The sequence below is a fragment of the Typopeltis vanoorti genome, chromosome 19, assembly GCF_054136105.1.
Source record: "Typopeltis vanoorti isolate ZY-2024b chromosome 19, IOZ_Tvanoo_1.0, whole genome shotgun sequence".
Classification (NCBI taxonomy): domain Eukaryota; kingdom Metazoa; phylum Arthropoda; class Arachnida; order Uropygi; family Thelyphonidae; genus Typopeltis; species Typopeltis vanoorti.
Window position 1 is genome coordinate 63,430,331 of NC_143567.1, and position 26,281 is coordinate 63,456,611.

Genomic DNA, 26,281 nt, shown 5'->3' on the forward strand with positions numbered 1-26,281 from the left:
AACTTTGGAGTACTGTTTCCACTTTTGGGATGAAGCACCCAAGACCGCTCTAAGAATTCTTGATGATATTCAGAAGAGGGTAATCCACTTAATAGATGATCCTTCCCTCAGAGACTCCCTTCATTCACTTTATCATAGGTGCTTGTTTCAGCACTGTCTTTTCTATAGGTACCTTCATGGGCATTGCTACTCTGAATTGGCTGCTACCATTCCTCCACTTTTTGTCTAACCATGAAAGAACTAGAGCAGCCACTGGTCAATATCCATGCACTGCCCAGCTTTGAACACACTGAACTAGCTTCTCATCAGCTTCCTTCATTCTATCCACCTCTATTCTTTGGACCAATCTCCTCCATACTGTTTTTCCCACTGAGTACAACCTCCTACTCTTTAAGAAACTTATAAGCAGGCAACACTCTTTCCATTTTTCTCTTTAATCACTTGTCCACACATGACACTGTAGTGTTATGTCTTATGACCTTTCTTGCGTGGAATCAACATAAAATTGAGCATGGCTCCATTTGGGACTATGTCTAATTAAAGGCACAATCGCATACTGAACTGGTCTCAGATAGCATTCTCAAAACTAAATATGGCAATGTACAATAATGCCATTTCAAATAAATTTTAATAATATCTAATTTTGCCAGAAAAAGTTGTGAAACAACTTCCCTAGTTTGCATCTTTGGAAAGTTGTGTTTTCTACACTTGTGGAAGTCATTACAAAGAAGAAAAGAAAATGAAACTGTCTTCTTGACATGAAGCCTCATCTACTGCTAAAAATAACAAATATAAAACTGGATTTCACCAAACTAACCTCTTTCCAATAGAAATAGTTTCATTTGTCTCATTAAATTGTTTTATGAAATTTAAATTTCACAGTTTTTGTTTCTAATTATATTGTATAATTTGTATAAATAAAAATGCATTTAATAATTAAAAAAAGTTTCACAGGTTTGAAATTTATTATAATGGAAACATTAAAGCCTTTAAAGACATTATAAAGCAGCAAAAGCATTGGGGGTGGGGGAGTTAGGATAATATCCTAAATGGATATTATGGGGAGGTAAAGAAGAGGTAAAAAAAAACTTAGTGAAAGAAAACAAATGTTTATTGATCACTGCTCAGTGTTTCATCTCTTATTGTGAGGCTTTTGTCAAGAGTTGTAACTTGTCACACAAATCAGATACAATCCACATTTGAAAAAAAATTTAGCTTATTAATATTAAAACTACATATTTGCTTGGATGTGTAATTTGAAATGTTACTTTAAATTTTAATGTTTAATTTGAAGGTATATTAGATATATTAATGATTTCAAGTAGTACACAGTTTAATATAACTGGAGGACTGATTACTAGAATACTGAATCATATTTGTATTTATTTTATTTATTACCATTATTAATGCCAGACCTCTATGGAGTCTAAAGACTCATCACAGGAGGCAAATACTCTTTCTTACACATAAAGCTCATCAAACTATGCTTTACTCATTCAGTGTATCAGTATTCACTACAATACCAGGTAAAGCATTCTGCTGACCAACCACTCTCCATGCAAAGAAATCCAAAGTTTGATGACTCATTCAGTCCCATCTTATTTAATGTAGTGAGGGATGAAATAATAAAATCAAAAAATAAAACATAGTAATGTAGAATACAAATTAAAAACTCAAAAATAAGACTCTATAAGAGTAAATGGATATGATGATGATATCTTATTATCAGAAAATGGTTATCTGCAAAAATGAAGATTTCAACAAGGAAAAAAACTAAGATCGTGACACTTGCTACAGACCCCATAAGTTGTAAATTAGAAATCAGAGGGAAAATAATTTAACATTAGTAAGATAAAATATTTAGGAATAGTGAATAACAATGGCATCACACAAAATGAAGTACAAGAACAAGCAGTAAAAGCTAGTAGAATATCTCAATGTTTCAACAGCCTCATCTGGAAGATTAAGAATATATGAAACAAAAAATAAAAATCTACAAAAGAGTAGTTAGACCACTTACAAAAAATCAAGAAAATTTATGAAATCACTGAGATTAAAACACTAAGCAAAATTAAGAGAGTAACAATATTAAACAAAAAATCAGGACCTTGCAAAGAAGTTTCTTTAAAATGGAATTGCTTCTGTGAGGCTTAGGTCAGGCCTTTTTGACAGTTTGTTACAGTGACCAAGTTACTTTTTGACAGTTTGCTGCTTCAGTGGATGTTCATCATACTGCATCAACCAGACAAGGAGAATATGAAATTATGATATAAGTCCTTTTTTCATATTGCTGTTTAATGTTAGTATAACTTTTTATACTGTACTGAAAATATGTTTTTCTGTATTATAATAATAATAATTTATCTTTACTTTAATTTTTTTTAAACTTCTTTTTGACAGAGTTATCCAGGTGATGGTCTTCCCAGTGTGCTAAAAAATGTGTTTGATTTTGATTCATACAGCCAAGAAACTCAAGAAGTGTTTAAATCTGTACTCCATAAGCATGGTATACCATTTTTTAACCAGACTTTACAGGTTGATCTTGGGAAAAGGTAATTAGTAAATTTTTATGTTGTCATCATTATAAATTATTCTGTTTTCTTGTAGCAGTACTTTCAGTTTTGTCTATAAGGTACCTTTCACTAGACAATGCATAACCTTTCAGGAAAAGAGGTTTCTATTCTTAATTGTAAAATTGAAAATGATATTTACAAAAATCCTGAAATCTGCTGAGGCATTGAGATTTCCAAACTTTAGCAGATTTTAATTACGTCAGTTATTTTCCCAGAAGGTTATCCAAATAACTTCTGGATGTGAGAATTTGGTTAGACCTGAAATAGTAGAATTATTATTTAGCAAAGAGAGCAAATTAGATATCGAAATACATGGGAGAATCAACAAATTTGTTACACTGAGAAGCAACTTTAATCATATTAAAAGAGTCTGTCCAAAAAAACTTCACTAGCAGTATATAAGACAGTGTTTGAACCAGTTTTAATATATGAATGATAGAAATAAAGAAGTAATCTAATCAAAGACTAGAGTGACTGCATATGAGTGTGCAGAGGGAATTTAAGCAGTGCATAAGGGATATCACTGTCAAATCCATATTTAAAATGAAGATATAAGAAAGAGGGTTGATATTAATTTTCAAGAATTTGTAAGCAGTCAGTCTAAAGTGGCACAGCATTTAAACAAAATGGGAAATGGAAGATTAGCAGAACAATTTGAATTGGGGAGGGAAAAAAAGACTTGTGAATGACTTTTATATAACTGATTGATGTAGAGAAGACTGTCTTAGGGATGGACTTGTCAGATTAGAAATATACCAAATAACAGACTACTTTGAAAGAAAATTGTTCATAGAAAACTGCAATCATTTCTCACTCTAGCAAAAATCATTAACAAATTACTGAAAGGTTCTTGCCAAAGTTCTGTTAAACTGCTGTTGTAAAGGAAATTCACTTGATTAACAAATCTTCATTATAACAAATTGTTTTTATGATCTCTATGGGTTCACTATATCAAGAGCTGACTGTAATAATGAAATCTTATTATTCTCTTCATCGTCTTGTCAACATATTCCAGGAAATGATAAAGACAATGAAGGATCATTATCGAAAGTTTTAAGGATTGTGTTGTATTAATAGTAATGTACGAGGATGGTCTGAAAAGTTATTGACCTAACAATTAAAAAACAAATTTATAATTTCAAAATTATTTTTATTTTTCAACATAATCTCCCTTAAGACTAATACATTTATTCCAGTGATGCTGCAGCGCCATTATCCTGTCCCTGTAGTGGTTCTCAGTAAGATCTGCAAAATACTCCTCCACAGCTGTAGTCTTCTCTTGATTTGAAGAAAAACGCTGACCAGTGAGGAAGAGTTTTAGTTTTGGGAAGAGACAGAAGTCAGAGGGAGCCAAATCTGGGGAATAGAGTGGATGATCCAACAATTCATAGTACAGATCCTTTAATTTTTCCTTGTCCTGATGAAAGATGATTTTTATCTTCTGCAAATCAGGTCTTTTCTTAAGAATTTTTTCATTTAGCCTGGTTAAAAGATTGGAATAATATTCCACAGTTATTGTTTTAGCCTTTTCAAGATAATTAATAAACAAAATGCCTTTAGCATCCCAAAACACCGATGCCATGACCATTCTTGTTGATGGAACTGACTTTGTCTTCTTTGGCAGCTGAAAAACCACTGTTTTGACTGATGTTTGGATTCTGGTGTGTAATGGTGAATCCAAGTCTCATCCATAGTAATAAATCGAGAAGAAGAGTTCCCACAAAATCAATTTTATTCTTGTTAAAACTCTCCAAGCACTGTTCAGAGATTTTCATGCGAGTGCATTTTTGATCTGCTGTGAGCAAACATGGCACCCATCTTGTGCAAAGCTTTTTCATTTGCAATTCTTCATGCAAAACATATCCTACATGTTCTTTTGAAATGCCTATAGTCTCAGCAGTTTTTTCATGCACTTTGACTTACTGGTCATCCAGTACCATATTGTGCACTTGATCAATGATTTTTGATGGTGTAACACTTTTTGGACATCCTTCACATGGATCATCTTCAAGGCTGGTATGGCCACGTTTAAACTCGGCAGCCCATTTCTTAATTGTTGAAAACGGAGGAGAAGTGTGCCCATAAACTTTTATGAACTTCAAATGAATTTCTTTTGGCATTAAACCTTCTTTTACAAAGAATTTTATAATTGTACAATACTCAATTTTATCCATTTGAAGGGATACAGACAACACTTTTGCTTCAGACAGCACTATGAAGTCATTTTTGCAAGTCATTCTATCAAGTAGTTCATAAAATGAACTACTTGATAGAATGACTTGCAATTTCACATGGATGCTTATGACAGATGTACCAACTTAGGGGGAAAAAAATCTTCCCAATAGTGTTGTCATCTATAGTCGAGGCTGAGAACTTCTCAGACCACCCTTGTAAAATTAATTGATTATAGCATTCATGAATTGCATTGGGACTTGCATGAGGTCCTAAGGAGTCCAGATAACAGGTAGGTTAATAAATGTTAGTTATTACTGAACATCAAGAACCTCGACATACCTGCTATTTGAAGATATTTTTTAATATTAAACTATTAACAGATTAATATTAATCTGTAGATAAACCTATAGTTCTAATGCCATCACCAGGCTAATGGCTGGATATAGAGAAAACAACAAGACAATAGATGACATCAGTCATTCTCTATTGCTTGCATGTGTAAAAGCAGCAGCTCTTTTTGTCTATCAGCCTCTGTAGTAGCCAATGCATGAACATAATTCCTGATCATGATCACAAAAAAGTGGACTTTTTCTTCCAGTAGCAACTTTTTGATTGAATTACTCCAGAGTCAAAAATGAAATCAGAAAATTCAGGATATTCCAATGCTCAAAGATACTCTGCACAGGACATTTTTGATGTACAGTATTCTACAATGTATCTAACGATGGTAGGAAGGCAATTTGCTGTTCTGATAATTGAAGGGTTGGGTTAGTGAAGGTACAGTTACAAGGCATCATACCAGAAATTGATTGGTATAGCAAAGTTGGTTAATTGAAGGATTGTTGCTTTGAAGGTCAGATGAATGATAGATTACTGTATATTGTTCTTTTTCATTAGTATATATGCTTAAATATCATGCAGTTGTTTGAACATGTTGGAAACTGTTACTCATCAGAATCTTACCTGCATGAAAAATTTGATTCTGTAATTTTAATTTCAGAGGCACTTCTAACATTGTTAATCCATCATCAATGATAACAATTTAGGTAAATTCAGAACAGAAAGAACATATATTTGGCTAACATTTCATGACAAGTGTTACATACCAGAAGGATGGCAGCTGACTAATTAAACCTAAATAACAAGATTAAAATATTATGTATTTCATAAACAAATAATGATTACAGTTACTAAGAATCAGAATTTCCCAAAAAACGTTTGGCTAAATGATAGACCATTATTCCAAGTTAAATTAGGACAATGCCTCAGTGCTTTCTCTCTAAACAGATGGTTCATATTTAAAACTGATTAAATTAGAGACCTGACAAATAAGAGACAGACTATGGAAAAAATGTTGTTGATTGAAAACTAGACATGAAATATTGTCTAACCTTTAAAGGTATCTGTGGCATAGCTATATCATAAACAACGAAATCACATGATAACCACAATAATAAACTTTAATTCATTAAAGTTTATTAAATATTAGACAATATTTCATGTCGAGTTTTCAATCAACAACATTTTTTTCCAAAGCTTGTCTCTATTTGTCAGGGCTCTAATTTAATTAGTTTTGTACTGAAAATAACAGCACATCATCAGTGTGTAGAAATAAGTAAATCAAAGAACAGGAATACAAGGTACATCCAGCAATTGGTTTAACAATTAAAACTGACTGTCATGAGCTAGAAATTTATATTAATAAATTATATTAATTAGTAAAATAAAGAGCCTGTTATGTCGTTGCTTTTCTCTTTAATTTTATAATTTATCCCTTTTTCTATCTTGGTTCTATTTTTTTCTTTCTTACTATACTCTACTTTAGTTTTATATCTTAGGTTACATGTACCAGAATTCAGTTCCTGCCAAATTATATTGACTGCGCCAGCCAGCAACTAGTTTCTGATACAAAAGTTTACTCTACTAATTTTCTTGACAATTTAATTGAGCATAGGGATCACGTGGTGTGCAGTCGTGGCTCCCCTCTCTACCTTGCATAAAATGTCCCCCACTTACACAGGTCTGAACTTTTCTAAGTGGTAATTCAGTCTCAAACAACAGAACTCACTAGCTTTGATTTAAAAGAATACATTTTAATTGAACTAAAAATCATATACAGAAACAATGTAATAACAATATAGAAAAACAAGTTCATGCACAAATACTCATGCTACTGCAATAAACTCACTCAATTATTCTAAGCGTTAAAATTACTCTCACATATTTCTTAATATACAGCCGCATATGATTATATTCCAAGAGCATCAGTTAATCAGTCTTATTTCTGTACTTTGCATTAAGATTAAGTGATACTCTATTGGTTATGCAGTTCCTGGCAATACAACGTTAGCAAAATGCATAGGATATATTCACTCAATTTAACAATTACTATTTTAGTTAAATACTCTTTGCTGTAAAATTTATACAAGTTATAAGGTTAATATAAAGAACAGTGCCTTCACACATTTATCACATATAATGAATCATCTCATAACTGTCCTACTATAGTGTCTCTCTTATACAAAAGTTTAAGCTACCACAGGAAGGTTCCATCACAGACGACTAGTCCAAAAACGGATCACCTAGTTGGGTCGGGCAGGGCTGTGCTTAAAGTTCTCCTTCTTTTCATCTCCTCTGGTTCTACAATACTTGATATATATATATAAGGTAAAAGATATGCACTTTACCGGCTATTTTCCTTAGTGAAGTGGTTCCTTAGCTTCAGTTCTGGGTTTTCCTCAGACATGGCAAGATTCCCTTGTCGCTCTGCTGTCTATCTCTTTCCTTTCTTCTCGAAGGATCCCCTTCGCTATCCTCAGATTGGCAGCAGATTCACCAATGGCTCTGTCTGCTGGTCTCCTGATGCTCTGTCGGACGGCTTGTATACATTGGGTCCCACAGCAAAGTGGAAAGTTGCTGGATACCGGAGACAAGCTTCCTCAGCCCTCACGGCCTTTGAACAGGAACACGGGAAAAATGCAGGAACAAGAGAGTGTTTAAAGTGCGCACTGCTCCTTATACCTCATCCACGAGTGACCTCTCTCTCTCTCTGCCTTCGTCACTCACTTAGCTATCTCTGATACGTCAGGTACCAATGATGTCATATCCTTTTCTCGACGCCTCTCTTAATGGAACTGTTATGGCAGGGGGTTACCGGATGACTATGCGGGTTTTCTGCTGTGTCACTGTGGACTATTACCTATGATCTGACCTTCTGTTGATTGGTTAACATAATTCTGAATTGTTTAACATAATTTTCCTTATATTGAGCATGATTCTAAAACAGAATTTGGACTACTTTACAACAATATTATAAATTAAGTTGATATATCTTTTGATTACAATTTATTTATTACTTCTTTACCCTTGCTCTTGAGCATATATGCATGTTTTTATCGTAATTCACTATTTTCTCATGTTGGGTCTGAAACAAATGGCTGACTGATAGTGGGCCAGTTATTTCCGACACAACAAGCCAGAAGACTTAGTTTGGGGATGTAAATTTACATAGACAAAGTGGATATTAGATCAAACATTATTTTAAAGCTGAATATAGAAACTATAAGTTTAATAAGTTGACCGGAGAGCTTATGGGAATGCATTCCTCAGTATCCCCGAGTTGCCTTAATATGGACTTCATGCCTTAATAAAGACATGAGCGCTACCTAAGTATCCATATATTCACCTTTTATTAGTCCATTTGATAAAGGTTTCACTGGCCTGACAGCTGTTTCAAACTGGTTGGTTCTCTTCAGAGATCAGGCAGAAACCTTAAGAGAGCAAAAACTCTCAGTACTAAGGAACTTGAAATGTCAGAGAAATGCATTTGCTGTAGGCGAACTCTCGGTCGGTGCATAAAAGCAAGTACTAAAATAAAGAGCAGAAAGGCTCCAGTTTGGCAATCTAAATTTACATAGGCAAAGTTCCTTAGTACTGAGAGTTCTTGCTCTCTTAAGTTTTCCGCTTGATCTCTGAAGAGAGCCAATCAGTTCGATACAGCTGTCAGGCTAGTGAAACCTTTATCAAATGGATTAATAAAAGGTGAATATATGGACATTTGGGCAGTGCTCATGTCTTTTAAGTGGTCCATACTAAAGCAATTTGGGGATACTGAGGAATGTTCCTGCAAGCTCTCTGGTTAACTTACGAAACTTACATAGCTTCTATGTTTGGCTTTGAAATAATGCTGGATCTAATATCCACTATGCCTATGTAAATTTACATCACAACTAAAGCCTTTTGGCTATCAAATGGACTAATAAAAGACAAATATGGACGCTTGGGCAGCGCTCATGTCTTTTAAGTGGTCTATACTAAGGCAACTTGGGAATAGCGAGGAATGCATTCCCACAAGCTCTCTGATCAACTTACGAAATTTTCATAGTTATTAAGTTCAGCTATGAAATAATGCATGATTTAATATCCACTTTGCCTATGCAAAAATAATATTAAAACTATTTTTGTTGTTTACATAAAATGAGAATCTCCCAAACTTTTGTGTGAGAGAGAGACAATCATTCTGATTCAGGTTAGGCCAATGCAAGAGGGTTTCACAACTTTCTTTGAAAAGGCTTTTATATTTAAAACTGCTTCTATGGAGAATATGAGCTTCATTCAAGTGAATACTGTGTTTAGTGTCATTACTATGCTGTGCCAGACAGACTTTTGAGGTTTCATGTATTCAACATAGCATTGATGTTCATTAATTCTTTTTTCCACAGAACGCCTGTTTTCTCAAAGTATGCAAATTACATTTACAAGGAATCTGCTAAACAGCAGCTAAAGATAGTAGCCACAGAAGAGAGGTTGTCTTTTGTAGCTAGTGACAGATTAATAATTTTGTGATAGGAAAATATGTGGGAATAACTCCTATGTTCTAATACCTAAGGATTCCTCAATAGACTGCAGGATTCCAATCCATTATATTTCTGGTATCTGAACGTATTGGTAGAAATTTGAAGAGGTATCACCTTATTCCCACATATTTTTCTATCAACAAAATTTATCAGCTGTTACCAGCTAAAAAAGACAAACTGTCATCTCTATCTTTAGCTGGTGTTTACCAGATTCCTTGTGAATGTAATTTGCATACCTTGGGAAGACAGGGCCATTCTATGAAAAAAAAGAATTAATGAACAAGAATACTACATTGAATACATGAAATCTCAAAAGTCTAGTCTGGCAAAGTATCAACACTAAACTATGAGCTTCATCTAAGTATCCACTGGGATGAAGCTCATATTCTCCAAAGAAGCAGTTTTAAATATGAAGAGCTTTTCAAAGAAAGTTGTGAAGCCCATTTACATTGGTCTAACCTGAATTGTAATGATTTTCTCTCTCACCCAAAAGTTTGGGAGATTCTCATTTTATGAAACCATCAAAAATGGTTTTAATATGGTTTATTAATATTAATTTCTAGCTCACAGCAGCTAGAAATAAACAACAATTGGTAAACCAATTGTTGTTTATTTGCTTGAACAAGACAATGCTCAAACCAATTTTAACTTATGGATCTAAGAGCTGGGTTAGAAATAAAACTCCTAATCAAAGACTTGAGACCTCTGGTATGAGAGTTCTGAGAAAGATCAGTGGAGTGTATAGATTGCATCAGTGGCATTATTACAATCAAAATGGGGATACTTAGAAGCTGCCATTGTTAGCATTCAGGAATGTGATTCAGTATTATTGGTAGAGCTAATCTCAGTTGGTATGGTCATTTAAACAGAATGGGAGAGGAAAGATTAGCAAAACAATTGTCCTGTGCCAGGTTGGCAGGAAAAAGACCCAGAGGAAGACCAAGACATAAATGGGTTGATACAGTAAAAAGTGCTTTAAAAGGCAGAAATATAAGATCTAATAATGTTGGAGTGTTGGAGGAAAATCAACAGTTTTCCTCCAAATTAATCAGATAACAGATTAATTTGGAGGAAAATTGTTGATTGGAAGTTAATAATGGTGTAACTTTTTCATTTAGTACTGTCATAATTATCCTGAGGTACTGTCACCCCTGAGGGGACATATCAGGAATTTGATGATGATGATAATGATATGCTGTTATTTTCAATATCAAATATCTGTACTTTCATTAAAATTTATTACTGTCTGACCACAGATCTGAGACCCTCGGCTGGCAATGTGCAAAGAAGAGTCGATTCATGTTGAAGGGGGAAAAAGGAATAAGGCAAAGTACGAATTCGTTAAATGGATGAAATCATGTGCTTTATACATAAATTTTCCAACTGTTGTACAAGCAAATTAGTGAGCACTTTAAAAACTAGAATTTCCATAAAAGAAAAGCTAATTTTCTGACATATAATAATAAACACTCATCCCAAGAAATGCATTGATTACCCTATTACTGGAATGGATTCACCTTCTGACATGCGCAGAAGTGTTGAGGGGTCTCACATCTGTGGTTGCACAATACTGTGGTTATTATGTAATTTTATTTTTTATGAAATATTGTGTTCAGTTGTCACATATCTGGTGCCATTTGAGGGTATAAACGAAAAATGATGTTACATACGTGAGATGATTCTGAGTTACATAGAGAATGTGGCTAATGATTACACACTAGTTTTGTGACAGGGATTTTTTGAAGAAGACAGATTGAGGAGATTCATTTGTAATCATATGTAATATTGTTCACAGTATTTCATGCTTTGGTCTTCAGTATCAACTTGGAATTTTATTTATGCTGTCATATATACCAGATTAGTGTAGTTTATATTACTTTAATAAATCATTATGCCATCTTGAAAAATTATTCCTATTTAACCACGCTACCGGCCAAGTCATCTATAGATGTGAAGGTTATCATGGATGCGAAGTGCATATTAAAATTGTAATACCTTTGATATTACATTGAAATATATGATGGATACGAAGCGTACGAGGATGCGTATTTGATCCATAATGGCAATAATATATTATTCATTAACAAGTTTAGAATTACAATATGAGATTCCTGCCAACTAAGACTTATTTCAAAAATATAATTGATCACTGGGGTATGATTCCACCATGATCAGAATGAAACACCCTTATTAATTGATCACTGAATATTCAACAATGTTTTCTGTCAGTTATCATTCTACTATTTTCATCCATTAACATCATCTTATCATGATCATTCTTCTTTTTACTTAGCACATATCTGAAAAACTCTCTAGGGTTTTTTTTTTCTCCTGATTTGCCAATTTCTACTGATACTGCACTTTTCTTGTCCTTACTGAGTTACTCTTCTGGCTTGTTCTTTATATTCATCATGTAACTGTTTATTACCATTATTCATCTTGTACTGCCTACAAAGTGCCTTTTTCCAGATTTCATTCCTAAGGTCCTTCATTCATCCATTTTAAACCTACCTTATTCAGCCATTTGGCCTTTGGAATATATTCACACATTGCTGTTATGTATTTCCTTGTCAGTTCTCAAGCAGCATTTATTTCCTTACTGCTCAATTCCTCTTTCTATGCTATAGCTGTGTCCTAAGCTTGTCATAATCGCCAACCTTATAATTGCACATATATATATCCTTTTCTCACAGAAGTCTGCATATGAACAACCCAGGTGATCACTTTTCCCAAATGGAGGAAGGTGTGAAACCCCATTTACAATTACATCCTCTGATGAAATGATCAGATCTAAAACTCTTGATCCTTGCATGCCTTCCTTTACTTGCTGCCTGAGATAGTTATCTCTCTCTCTCTCTCTCTCTCTCTCAAGAACTTGAGAAATTCATTTTCTTTATTCACAAATGCTATCTCTTCATTCTAATCTATATTACCATAATTAAAATCATCCATAATAATTACCCTTCCTTTGTTTACTAAATCAAGTTGTTTATACATTTCTTCATCACCACCCTCCACATTCTCAGGCCTATAGCAACATCCAACTAAATATGTCTTCCTGTCATCAACTTCCACATTACCCCATGCTGCTTCTGAACCATTGTCACCATTTCCCTCTTTCATGTTTACCTTATGTAGACATAATTCCCCTGCTATCATCAGCAGCACTCCCCCCCTCCCTTTTTTTTTAATACTGCACCTTTTGTAAGATCTTATAGAAAATGATTAGGACAAAAATGAAATACCATTGTATTGCAAATGGAAGCTATAGCTTTTTATATATGATATACATAGATTTTTATTGAATATAATCCAGTGTAGGTTGTACTGGCATCAAGGAAGGACTACTAACTGGAAAAATTTCTTCTTTATTTTGTGACATTTGCTAACTACATTCATATATATATGTATGATAAAAACTATCCTATATGAGGGGGGCTACCCAAAAATACAATCGAGAATTATTTATATTAATATTAATATTAAGTTCCATATTCCAACAACTAGGTTCTGGAACTGTTCAGCTAGAGTTGAACAGTTTCAGAACTGTTTCACTAAAATACTGTTTATGGCCTCCAGCAACTCTTCTTTCACTTCATCCACATCAATGAATCACTGCCATTTCATGGTTTTCTTTATCCATGGGAATAAAAAAAAAAGTCACATAGAGAGAGATCTGGCAAGTAGGGAAGGTGGGGAACAACTGCCATGTTGTTTTTTGTGTGGACTGGGACATTGTCATGGCACAGCAACCAATCTCTGCTATTCCACATTATTACTCAGTCTTCTCAAAATGTTGAAATAAAAATGTTGGTTTACTGTCTGTCCAGAAGGAACAAATTCTTTGTGTACAATTCCATTCACATCAATAAAAAAACCAACATTGTCTTGATGCTTCTTTTTGATGCTTCTTTTTGATTTGATGCTTCTTTTGTTTCTGGATCATAGCCATATCATCAAGACTCATTCCTCATCACAACTTTGGAAAGAAAGTTCTGGCCATTAAGAACTTGCTCCTTCAAATCACAGCAAACATTCACATGATTTTTTTTTCTTTTTTAAATCCTCTGTGAGCAGATGAGGCACAAATTTGCTGGCACAAACTTAATGACAAATTCATCTCTTCAGAAACTTGCTCAGTGGTCTTTCGACGATCTTCGTTGATTGCCTAGCAAAACTTTTCAATGTTTTCAGCATTTCTGCTTGTCGAAGATCAGCTATTTTTGATCAGCTATTTTTGATTTTTGATGAGAAAAACCACTCGTATACCTGCGTTTTACCGAAAGCATCATTCTTAAATGCTTGCTGAAGCGTAACAATAATTTCAGCTGCAGTTTTACTCAAAAGAAAACAAAATTTCACACACACACACACACACACACACACACACACACACACACACACACACACACACACACACACACACACACACACACACACACACACACACACACACTCACTCTCTGTTCCTTGTGGTCAGCCATTGCAAAATTGCCAAACCTGCTTGTAAGCACTAACAATAAAGCAGCCAGAACAATGAACTAGTTCACACAGGATGATGCCACTTGTCAGCCTAGCACAGAAAACTGCACACTCACAATGCCTAGCAGCATTATCCATCTCTAGAAAAGTGCGCTCTTGCGTGCCAAGTTCAGATTTCAGTTATTTTTGGATACCCCTTCATATACACGTTAACTTTTATCATGGTATTTAGTTATTATTATTATGAGGACAGAATATTTCAAACTATAACTTTTCATACCAGTTTCTTTTTTCTTTTTTTTTTCTAAGAATTTCTCTTTCAAATCCATCCTTAATTTCTCATTGGAAATTGAATTATCATGAAGCAAAAGGATGTGAAATATCTTCACATAGTATCCAGCTTAAGGCAAGTATTTTTCAATATGTTATTTAAAAATAACTATGCTCTATGGAATTTTTATACTGATTCTTAAGTTATTTAGAGTGGTCCAACTAAACAAGCTAAGGATAACCGAATTTTTATTGTGTCTATACATGAGTGGTGGAGCAACATATAGCACACATTGCTATAAGTGGGATGTAAGTGAGGATTGAGAAAGAAGTAATCTGCTGTCATCTTTTTGAAGATGACATCGTAATTATTGAGAAACAGATCATGAGGAAGACTTTCATCTATCTCTGTCAGAGGACAGAGAGAGATGAAAAAAAAAGATTGGATATGCTCTATAACTATATTCAAGATTTATAAGTTCATGTCGCCGATTTGAAGACTTTGGCTCTTCATATAATTAGTAATATATTCTGGATATTCTATATTTAGTCATAGAATTTTCATCTTGTTGTGTTTCTTTTTCTTCCATTTTTATTTATTTATACTCAGAAACATAGAAAACATATCTGGTTATTTTTTTCACAATGTAAAACTGCATATCTGTTATTTTAACAAAATTACAAATGGATTTGTGTAAATTTCATATGAAGAAATTGTTGCTTAAGTAAGATAACTAGGATGATACCTTCACATAACCTTTTTAACCCTTCTGGATACTGAACTGAAAACAAGGAGGGCGAAGGGGACAATTTGGGATTTAGCTGACCAAATTTGTTTTCTTATTGGCTTAAACCAAAACAAAATGATAGTGCAACATGATGGAATTTCATTATAGCTGGGACATCACCCAGTTAAACAAGCCTGCCCTTCTTCCCCCTACTGTTTTTGTCAGAGAACCAGAGCCAATGGTTGAAAAGTCAACTATCGAAACAAATTCCAAATCGTCATCAGCATAAGAAGCATAAACAAAAAAAGAAGTAGAAATGGCCGAAAGCTGACATAATTGGTGCTACCGAAATAAAAACAAAAAAAAGGTGAGATTTTTGTGTTACATAACTAAGTAACACATGTAAGTTACTCATTATTCACTCATGTCTCATTTCCATCATCGTCAAATTCATATGTATTGTTTAATAATTTTCCTCCAATAAGTAACATTAGAATGTTACTTATTAATATTTTGTTGAGAGAAAGTTAGTAATAATGTAAACTTATCGTGTAGTACTATTGCAGTATTCTGTATATTCTGAAGGTACATATCAAGAATTTTATGATAATGGTCATGAAAAGAGAGTGAACACTGAGTAATTTGCATGTCTCATGCTCATTTCCATCATCATCATCAAATTCATGATATATTCTCAAAGAGTGCACAAGATGTGGTTAGTACCGAATGATAGGTTTACACTACTACTGACTTCTTACTGAAAAATTTCCTCTAAATTAGAATGTTATTTGTTAAAAATTTGTTGAAAGAATGTTAGTAATAATGTAAACTTATCATGTACTTTTGTAGTATCCTGTACATCCCTTGAGGGTACATATCAAGAATTTCATGATAATGGTAATGAGAAGAGCATGAACAGTGAGAACTTTGCATGTGTTATGCAGAAAAAAAAATATTTTTCTAATTAACTAAACAAAATATGAACTACAGCTACTAAATTCCTCAGAAAAACTTGGGTATACCATGTGTGACCACAGAACAAATAAAGAAATTTTACATTCTCTATATAACCAAGCAGAAAAAAATGAGTTGGATGACCAAGAGAGAAATAGCATGAGACTAGAAGTTGATCTAATTCCATGATGGGGACAGAAAAATCATGCACACACGACAGAGATATATGTTTCCTTATAAACAAAAGGAAAGCAAATTGGCTACCTAAATATGAAATAATATAAAAGATGAAGAAGTTCAAAAATTCTATGTCCAATATAATATAACAGGATCCTACAGCCTACACAGTAGTGTTGTTATTATTACACCCTCCATGGAATCGGCAGACTCATAGTTGAAGGTTCATTCAATTGACAACATATTTATCATATTGAATCTTAAAATCCTAAACACTCCTTGCATTAACAACAGATTCTGGTAATGCATTCCATTCACTGACAATTCTCCATGTAAAAAATCTACTCCTCACACACACCTCTTCACCACAAACTTCCAGGGATGATCTCTGGTTTTTCCCCTCTCGCCCTCTACTCTTTTTATAATCTCATCTGGATCTGATAAAATCCTGTCACTAACTTAAATGTCTTTATCATAATCACTTCTTTTCTTCCTATCTACCAAACTGCAATCCACAATTTTTCAACATCTCTCCACAGCCAGCATTCCAAAGTCCTGATATGGTCTTCGTCACTTGCCTCTGGACCCTCTTCGATGTCTCCACATCATGCCGAAAACCAGTTGACCAGATTTGTGCTCAGTAGTCCAAGTGTGGTCTGACCAGAGCTTTATACAGTAGTACAACCACTTCCTTATTCCTACATGTTAGAGTACTCCTTATCATAGCAGCACTATGATATGCAGTCTTTGCAACACTAGCAATATGCCCTCTAAACTTCAGTGTACTGTCAACCATCACATCCAAATCTCTAATTTCATCCACTTCCTTTCATCCTCATCCACAGCACCATTGATATAGTATATAGCCTTATATTTCTGCACTCCAAAATGCAACACCTTGCACTTATTGATATTAAAACTACAACCCCACTCCTTTGTCCAAGTAAAAGGTCTACTCAAATCTTCCTGAAGGGAATTAACATCAGCAATACTACTTATAATTCTTCCCAACTTTGCATCATCAACAAACAGCTCTGCAACACCTTGACCATAACTGCAGTTATACAGACTTATCTATAATTTGAAGCTTCTGTCCTTTATATCTTCTATTCACTTTATACTCTTCATGGATCCAGTCACCACCATTTGTCTTGTACCTTCTCCATAGCATTTTCTTTTCCAGCACAGATTGTTTGATTTTACTGTTCATCCATTTACTCCTACTCTATTTACTCAATTAAGCCTTGGTATATAGTTATACATTGCTTTTGTCAGATACTGTCTTGTGAGTTTCCATGCATTGTCAACATCTTTTCCACTGAGCTCATCTACCCAACATACTGATGCTAATTGACTACAGAGCTTGATATAATCACTCGCTTTATACTTCCACATATATGCATTTTTGGCTGTAACCTTTCCTTATTTCATCCCTTCCCAAACAAGTACCTCATGATCACTGTCACCAACTAGTGGCAATGTCAACACCTCATTAACAATTACATCTTGTGAGGTTATCACCTATTCCCAAAACATTAAAGTCTCTAGTTGCCTTGGTCACATGCGTTGGATATTTATCTCTCAGAAATTCAACAAACTCACTCTCCTTGTTCCCATATACTATCTCCTCCTTCCATTCTATATTCCTGTAATTAAAGTCTCCCATCAGGATTACCTTCTTTTACATGCTAAACTAATTTGCCTAAATATTTCATCAGTATTATCTGCATTCCCTGGCCTATAACAGTGTCTTATCACCAAGATATACTAGCTTGTGTATTTCAACTTCACACCATACAGATTCAAAATCTGTTCATGCACTATCAGCTTTCACACTTTGTGGACACAATTTCTCTGCAATCATTAACAGCACTCTCCCCTTCCTCTTTTCACATTTCTATCTTTCTAGAAAGGTATATATCCTTCTATTTCTATTCCCAACATCACATCCTCCCCACACAACTAGTTTCACTTATTTCACTTATTATCTTTGAGCATAATGACTCAATCAGTGCAACAAACTCATCTCTCTTATTTCGAATACCCTTACATTTGTGTACAAACAAATAAACATAACAATCCCTGTGTGTTTGAGGCCATTCTACCAGCACGAACATTATCTATTCTAGCTGCTATAGCACACCTCTCTTTGGTCTGACCAGTCCTGTTTCCCTGATCCTGACTCTGATTTCCATTCCTACCTGTCTTATCCTCACTTTTATGTATTCCATCATCTTGTGCTGCTGCAATCACATCTTCAACCTCATATCCATCTTCCTTCTGTCATACAATCCATTTAGTTGTGCTATCCTACTTCACAAGTAGATTGATCATTTACTACTTTAACTTCTTGACTCTCTGCCTTCTCAGAAAACAAAAGCTGTTCTAATTGTCCAACCATAAACACATTCAAATGCAATCCATCAACTTTAAACCATTCCAACTTTCCTTCAAATTTGCTCAATGGATTTACAAATTGCACTCCCCTTTGCCTCAAATAACTTGGCCATCTTACTATTCATTATCTCTGCTCTCTTTCTCAATTCACTGTTGTCATATCTGGGCAATATGCCTACAACTTTTCCAACAATACTATTCTTCTTTACCTGCTGCAACAACTTCCTCAAGTCTCTATCAAGATTCTTTTTTTCCCCCAACTAAGTCATTTTGGTCCATGACTATCACTAATTTTGACACCTGGTCTTGCCTCTTCTGCATTGCATCAGTTATTTTCTTCATTGTTCCACCAGGAAAGCATGTTTTGTGCACTTTATTAGTAATCACACTTCTAATGATTGAATTCTTGTACAATGATATATGACTATCTTTTGACTCTTTCTTCATAATATTAACTTCCTCCTTCTCATTATCATCAGCCAATCTCTCCTTTAGATCTTTAATATCCTCTTGCAGTTTCATTTTGCTTTTCATTTTCACTGACTCCTGCCTAAGTTCTTCTACTGCAGTCCAGACGTTTGCTCCCACTTCTAGTTGCTCTATTCTATCATGATACTTTTCACATATGTTAATACTTTCCTTCTTCTTGTTTACCCAAACAGTCCACAAATCTTTTACATTTTTGGTGCATACAAATAGCAATTTCCGTAATGCATCCACTGCAAAAAATCCAAAGCAGAGCTAGACTTTCATACAGAAGCCTTCCATGCTGTCGACATATGTTTCTTTATGGATGCCATTCTTTGGAAATTTTAATGCACAACTGGGAAAAATAGAAATGAACTTAAAAAGTGTAAGAGAAAAAAATGCAAAATGAAATTAAAGAGGAAATATGATGTTAAACTTTATGGTTATAAAGCAGTTGGATGTTATGAACAAGTTTTACAAGAAAAGATACTGATGTGGATTAGTTCAAATGGACAAACAAGAAATGAAATGGACTATATTTTGTCTCATTTAAGAATATTTAAATATGTTTCAGTGATTAATCAACTAGGCATAGGAAATGATCCCAGAATAATTAGAGTGAAAAGAACAATATATTAAAAAATTTAGAAGGATAAATAGAATAAAACAGAATATGTAAAGATAAATAATGATACATTAGTAGCCAAAAAAAATTATTATACAATCAAAGAAACAGAGAAACAAAGAAAATTATACAAATCAGTGAAAACAGAATGGATAACATACAGGAAAATCTTAATGCAATTATAGAAAGTACACATAAGATTACAAATGATAAGCAGTCTAAAAATAAAAGCCTCTCAGTGAAAACAAAAAATCTTTTGGAGAAAACAAGACATTTAATTGGAGAAGGAAAAAGAAATACAGTAAACTTATAAAAATAAATAACACAATCAGAAAAAACTATTAAAGAAGATGAAAAGAGAAGATAAAACTATACAAGAAACAATAGATAACAACAAAAATATGTAAGTTCTATGAAACAAAATCAGAATAGATAAAAAAAAAAAGAAATAATAATACTATAAGATGAAAATGGCTGAGATATAAGAGATAAAAAAAGCATAGTAGAAAGGTCTAGACAATATTTTTCAGAATTGGAATTGTATAACACCACAATCATTAATGAAAATGCTATCACATGGAAACCAAAAGAACAGAAAGAAGAAGAAAGTACTCCAGAAATACAAAATTTTGAGATAGAACAAGCAATGAAAGATATGAAAAATAATGAAATGCCAGGGAGAAGATGGACTTTTGATAGAAATGATGAAAGCAGCAGGAGAAATATTAACAGAACCAAAAAATATCATTATTGCTGGAATAATTATCGTGATATTCTTGTTCATAAAGGGTAATAAGAAAAGATAGGAAATTACACACCTATAAGCTTGTTGTCATCACAAGCAAGCATATAATCTGTTATAAAAATAGCAGAATCACCAGATTATTAGGTGAAGCTCAGCCTAATGAATAAACTGGATTTAGAAAGGAGTTTAGCAATTGACCATCTGTAGACATTGAATCAACTATGAGAAAAATGCAGAGAATACAACTTATCATTGTACTTGGGTTTTATATTTTATTAACATGTTCACTGCCACGCTTCTTGGGAATAGTTTGTTACTGCACAGTAAGCACTTTCACTTCTACAAGGTCAGTACGAGTTATCTCGTAGCTGGCTTATCAGACAGAATTTTGTTTCATACGCCAACTATGAGTAATCTCATATCACCCCCCCCCCCCCACTTATGTCTTACATGTGCTGATGACTGTGTAACTTGAGTTCAGAGTCAGTGATGTTCAGCATTCAGTGCAATAAGGTTTATTGCTTCTAGTCTTACAATTATTTAAAATTATCTAAATATAAACCTTCAATTACACCAGCCAGTAAAAGAAAGCTTACTAATGAAGAATTAGAAGCTTACACTAATATGAGCGATGATGAATGGAATGAATTATTTCGTTCCGATTCCGAAGATGATTAGAATCCTACAGACGACTCTAGCGATGATTCAGATGATCATACATCGTATATAAATATATGTATATGTTGAAAAACTTCAAAAAATTGTTTTATTTGCATTAATAAATACACAGTTTAATCAACAATATACTATACTTTTACTGAAATTATTTTCCTCCTACTGAGCCCCCAGACGTGCTCTCTGTTTTTTTCACAAGCCAAGGGTTCAAATTAACGTGCTTATAACTACGGGTTAACTCGTTCTTGGCACAGGAGTTCGGTAATCGACATATGAGTATATTTGTAGTTGGCTTGTGAGACTCATATACCAATTACGAGTATACTCGTAGTTGGCAGCAAACATGTGTTTAAAAAAAAGCATCTGATTCGATTGAAATACCAAGTAGTCCTAATAGCAACAAAGAAACATGGAGCAAGCCAAAATTATGTACAGCTAATGAACAAAATATATGAAAAAGTAACTGCTAATTTCCTTATATATGAACATGAACATAGCAGCCCTTTCTATATAAATAGAGTATGCCATGAAGATACTATCTCACTCAAATAATTCAATGCAATATTAGAATATGTACTGAGTGAACTGGATTGGAGGGACAAATGGATTAATATGAATGGTAAAAAACTAAATCATCTATATGCTGATGATATTGTAGTAATAGCAAACAACCAAAGAGAATCAGAAGAAATGATGAATGAATTAAATACAGTATCAAATAAAGTAGAATTATGCATAAACTACAAAAAAACTAAAATAATGACAAACATTGAAGGAATCCAGATAACAGAAGAATGAACAATAAGAAATAACAAAATAGAGCATGTATTAAAATATGTATACCTTAGAACTCTTACATTAGTAAAAGACGCATGTATGGAGAAATAAAAAGAACAATTCAGCTAGGTTAGACAGCTTTTGGTAAACTGAAAAAAATTCCTGTTTAGTAAAATAAAACTGGAAAATGGAGTCAAATGTTTCAGTCAGTGTATCATCCCAGTTATGTCATATGAATCAGAGATATGGTCATTAAAAGGAAATTCTGGACAACATGAGGAAAATTTAGCATAGAATGGAGAGAGCCATGCCAAACATCAGATTACGAGACAAAATAAGAATGAAGTTATAAGGAAAAAAAAAACAAAATTGTTGGTTATAGGGAAAGAAATTTAAAAATTAAAATGAAGATGGGCAGGACATATTGCACAGATGAAAAGTGATAGATGATCACCCAAAGACAATCACCTGGTGGCATTCATATGAAGGAAGACAAATAGGATGACCAGAGAGATGATCGAACAGTGACCTAGTGGAGATGATGGAGAATATTGGCATCAGGAAGCCTTCAACAGAGAAATGTGGAAAAGGGAGTCCTATAACCAAAAATGGCTATAAAAAAAGACTTAGAAGATGACATACACCATATATATGCACACACATACATAGACATGATTATTGTAAGAGAAGTACAGCTAGCTGAGCTTATAAATAAAAGAATGATGATGCTTTATGGCTTTAATGGTGCAAGGACAGCAAAGGTCATACTGTGCCATATCAAAGGTTATAGCAGTACACAAGGTAAGACAATCACAAACATCCATGCCTATACTGAAATGGCAGAAATGAAACACACATATATATATATAACAAAAAAAATCAAAAATCTGAATTATGGAAAAAAAGAAGAAAAACAGGACATTGATAATAAAACAAGCCAACATTATGAATGACAGTGCTGGCTGTCTCAGAGAAATCCTTATCAGATAGTGGAAGGTGAAAACTCATTATGAGTTGGCTGCATGGATCATGACATAAGTATGTTAAGTGGCTGTTGGTTGGTTTGAGATTAAGGAATAGTCTTCTTCTTCTTCTTCGCGTTATTCCCGCTTCCTATGCAGGGTCCACGTGTTACTTAGATGCGACTACTTGTTAGTAATTTATCTTATTTAATTGCTATGAAGATAAGATTAGATAGGGACTTTGGTGTTTATAGCAAATTGGTCAGGTTTTATGGCAAGACATTCTGAGCAATGTAATTTGCTTTTGTTTTCTTGGAAATCAATAATGATGATCTTATCAATTTCAGGAGAGTATCTTAGTATCACATATACTAAGATACGCTCTTAGTATATGTGATAAGAATATCACACACACACACACACACACACACACACACACATATTTCAGTGGTGGGATTTTTGTTTATCTTGTTAGTGTGCTTTTGTTTGGACTTTTTCTTTGTGTGTTGTGGGGATGTATGTAGTCAGGTACAAGGATATTACAATCACAGTAATGTTCAGCTACGTGTGACTTTAAAGAACAAATGGTGGATCTGATATTGGAGGTATTGTAACCTGGTTGATAAAATTTGCAAATCACTTAATGACATAATAGTATATTAGGTGATGTTTTAGGTTTTATTTTAATAAGTTTCATAGTTTATTAATAGTGGTGAAAACAATTTTATAATCTGCATATTTGAAGATAGGTTTGATAGCTTTATAGATATTAATATATGGAAATTTTAAAACCTTTCGATATTTTGTGCCTATTTGGGGGGAGAGAGAAGGGTACATGGTTTTGGACAATGTATGTATGGCATAGTCCAATAGTCCATTAGCTGCTGTGGATATTGTCAAGGATAGAAAATGTTTTTAAGAAATATGAACTCAGTAATGGTTGAAGATTTTTTTATATTATATGGGTGATAGGAAGAAAAAAGTAAGTAATTGCTGCAGACTGCATTTCTCTAATGAATACGAGGAAGATAAATTCATAAACTTATTAAATCTAACCTTAATGAGATCTAGTTATCATATTAACAGTGAAGTGTACTGCAAACCTATCGATATTGGTGATTACTTAGATTATTTTTCTTCCTGTCAATGACACTACATAAAATTGATCAGTCATATCTTTTGGTCTTTACCCCATGGTGAATGGAAATTATATCAACAATGCATGGGAAAGTTTCAAATTGCTTAAATGAAGTAGTGTCCCTAGAGTCCGAAGAACAAATAGAGTATGAGTGAAATAGATGTGCAACCTTATCAAGCAAGAGATCCATAAGAAGAAGATTACACAGAAAGAAAACATAAGACTGAGAGAAGTTGTGAAATATATAAAGTGCAGGCCAGAAAAATTATGAGTATTATATGGAGGGCTAATTCAGAGTATGAAAAGAAATTGACTGTGCAAGTTAAAGATAACCTGAAAGAATAGTATCATTATGCTACAAGTAAAAGAAAAAAATTAATGTGTAAGAATAAGCTGATGAGATTGTTAAGTTAATGAGTTCTCACTTTGCTAAGATAAATCAACCAGGTGTATGTAACACAGTTCTACTACTACATTAGATGATGAGATAGAGGTGCATGAGAATGAGGTTCAAGAGCTGTTGCATAACCTGGATGAGAATTCAGCAATAGGAACAAATGGAATATCAGCACATATTCTAAAGAAATGTTAGACTGAATTGGCTAGGCCTTAGACATATTTGCATAACTTGAGTCACAACTGATGAACGATCCATCCCACAGGAATAGAAGAAATATATTAGTTCTGTTGTACAAAGTATGTGGTGCAGATACTGATGTCTGACTATCTACCTACCTATTTCTGAAGTGGTGGTTGTGAATATTTTAGAGAAGCTGGTAAGCACATGCATACAGAAATGTGTTTGATAGTCAAGTTATACTTTGCAGAGAAAATCGTGAGTTTACTAAAGGAAGGTCATGTTTTAGCGATTTGTTTATATTTTATAATAATGTTATGGCTGAGTTGCATAAAGGGAATGGATACATTATGATACTTTTGAACTTTGCTAAGGCATTTCATAGAATACCTTCATGATAGGCTGTTGGATAAACTGGAGAATATCGGATTGGAATATAAACTCTTGACTTGGATAGATGAGTGACTGATGGACAGGTATCAGAATGTTATTCCAGCCATATACACTGGGAAGTCCTTGGACCATTGTTGTTGTTCAATCTGTACGTTAATGATATTTGAAAGGACCTGATAGGAGATGTTTAATTCTTTGTTGATGCAAAGATAGGCAGGGCAGTCAGGATGCTACTGATATACTACTTATAGAATCATTTATTCAAATTTTTCTACAAGTACTGTATATCAGTATTTAATATACCTATATTATTTACTTTGCTGTTCCAGCTTGAACTAACTGGAACAGTGAGCAAATGATAATTGCTGTCAATTCAATGTCGGTAAGGAGTAAAGTTATGCAGTTTGGCATGATTAGATTTCCAAATGTCATATTACATTGGCTAGAGGAAACCAAAGACTAGCGATCTTGGAATTGTGGTATATAGAAATTGAAAGATGAAAGGTCACATTTCAGAAATTCTAAGTACAACTCAGAGGATAACTACAGTGTTTTAATAGGATGAATATTTGTAGATATTGTATAGACAATGTTAACAAAAAATAAGGAAGTTATGGAAATATTCCATGTGCAAATATATATTGTTTGCCTATGTTATAGTAAAATAAGAATAACATTTCTTAAACCAGTGCATATATCACAGATATATTTTATATATATATGTACATCTGATAGTAGTGACATGCACCTAGAATAATCTCATCTAGGACATAAGATACCTTAAATTAAAGACTTTTCGACTGAAGGTGAGTTAGTTGGTTTCATGCTGAAGTGTTCAAGTTTTCCTGCTAGAAACTATGGTTTTTGACCCTCGGAATATGCTAACTAGTAAGAGGTCAACAAAATATTGTGAACAGATAGAGTTGATAGGCATTGTAAGCTGTGATGCAGTTAGGATTAGCAGCTCTATCCTAGTATTAATCTGGTTTTTATGAACCCATGTTGGCTGTGATATGTCATTGAGTATAAACATATTAAAAGGAAAATTAGATGTACAGATATTTCATATTAAAGTACTCCTATTCAGAGCATCTGTAGAGAGAACCAGTAAACAATATACCCTCAAATTTAGTGGGTACCATAAACAGATCGTGGAGGGGAAGAGATTTTGACAAAAAAAAAAAAAAAAAAAAAAAAAAAAAAAAATCAGAAATGACAGAACGGGAAATATGGCACTGTGAGTGGGAGAAAATTACATTAATGTGAAGTGGATGGTATGCCTTTCTAAAATGATTTGGAGTCGGTGACA

General features: G+C 33.6%; 1 protein-coding gene across 3 annotated transcripts in view; it reads left to right on the top strand.

Annotated features, from left to right (window-relative positions):
- Nucleotides 1-26,281, top strand: part of c12.2 (von Willebrand factor A domain-containing protein c12.2) — a 550,347-nt gene that overhangs the window by 315,494 nt on the left and 208,572 nt on the right. For all 3 annotated transcript variants that reach the window (XM_090409563.1, XM_090409565.1, XM_090409564.1), the window contains exons 25-26: nt 2,401-2,552; nt 14,396-14,492. In XM_090409563.1, coding sequence (XP_090265689.1) covers nt 2,401-2,552; nt 14,396-14,492 — 249 coding nt within the window. The remainder of the gene's footprint in view (nt 1-2,400; nt 2,553-14,395; nt 14,493-26,281) is intronic.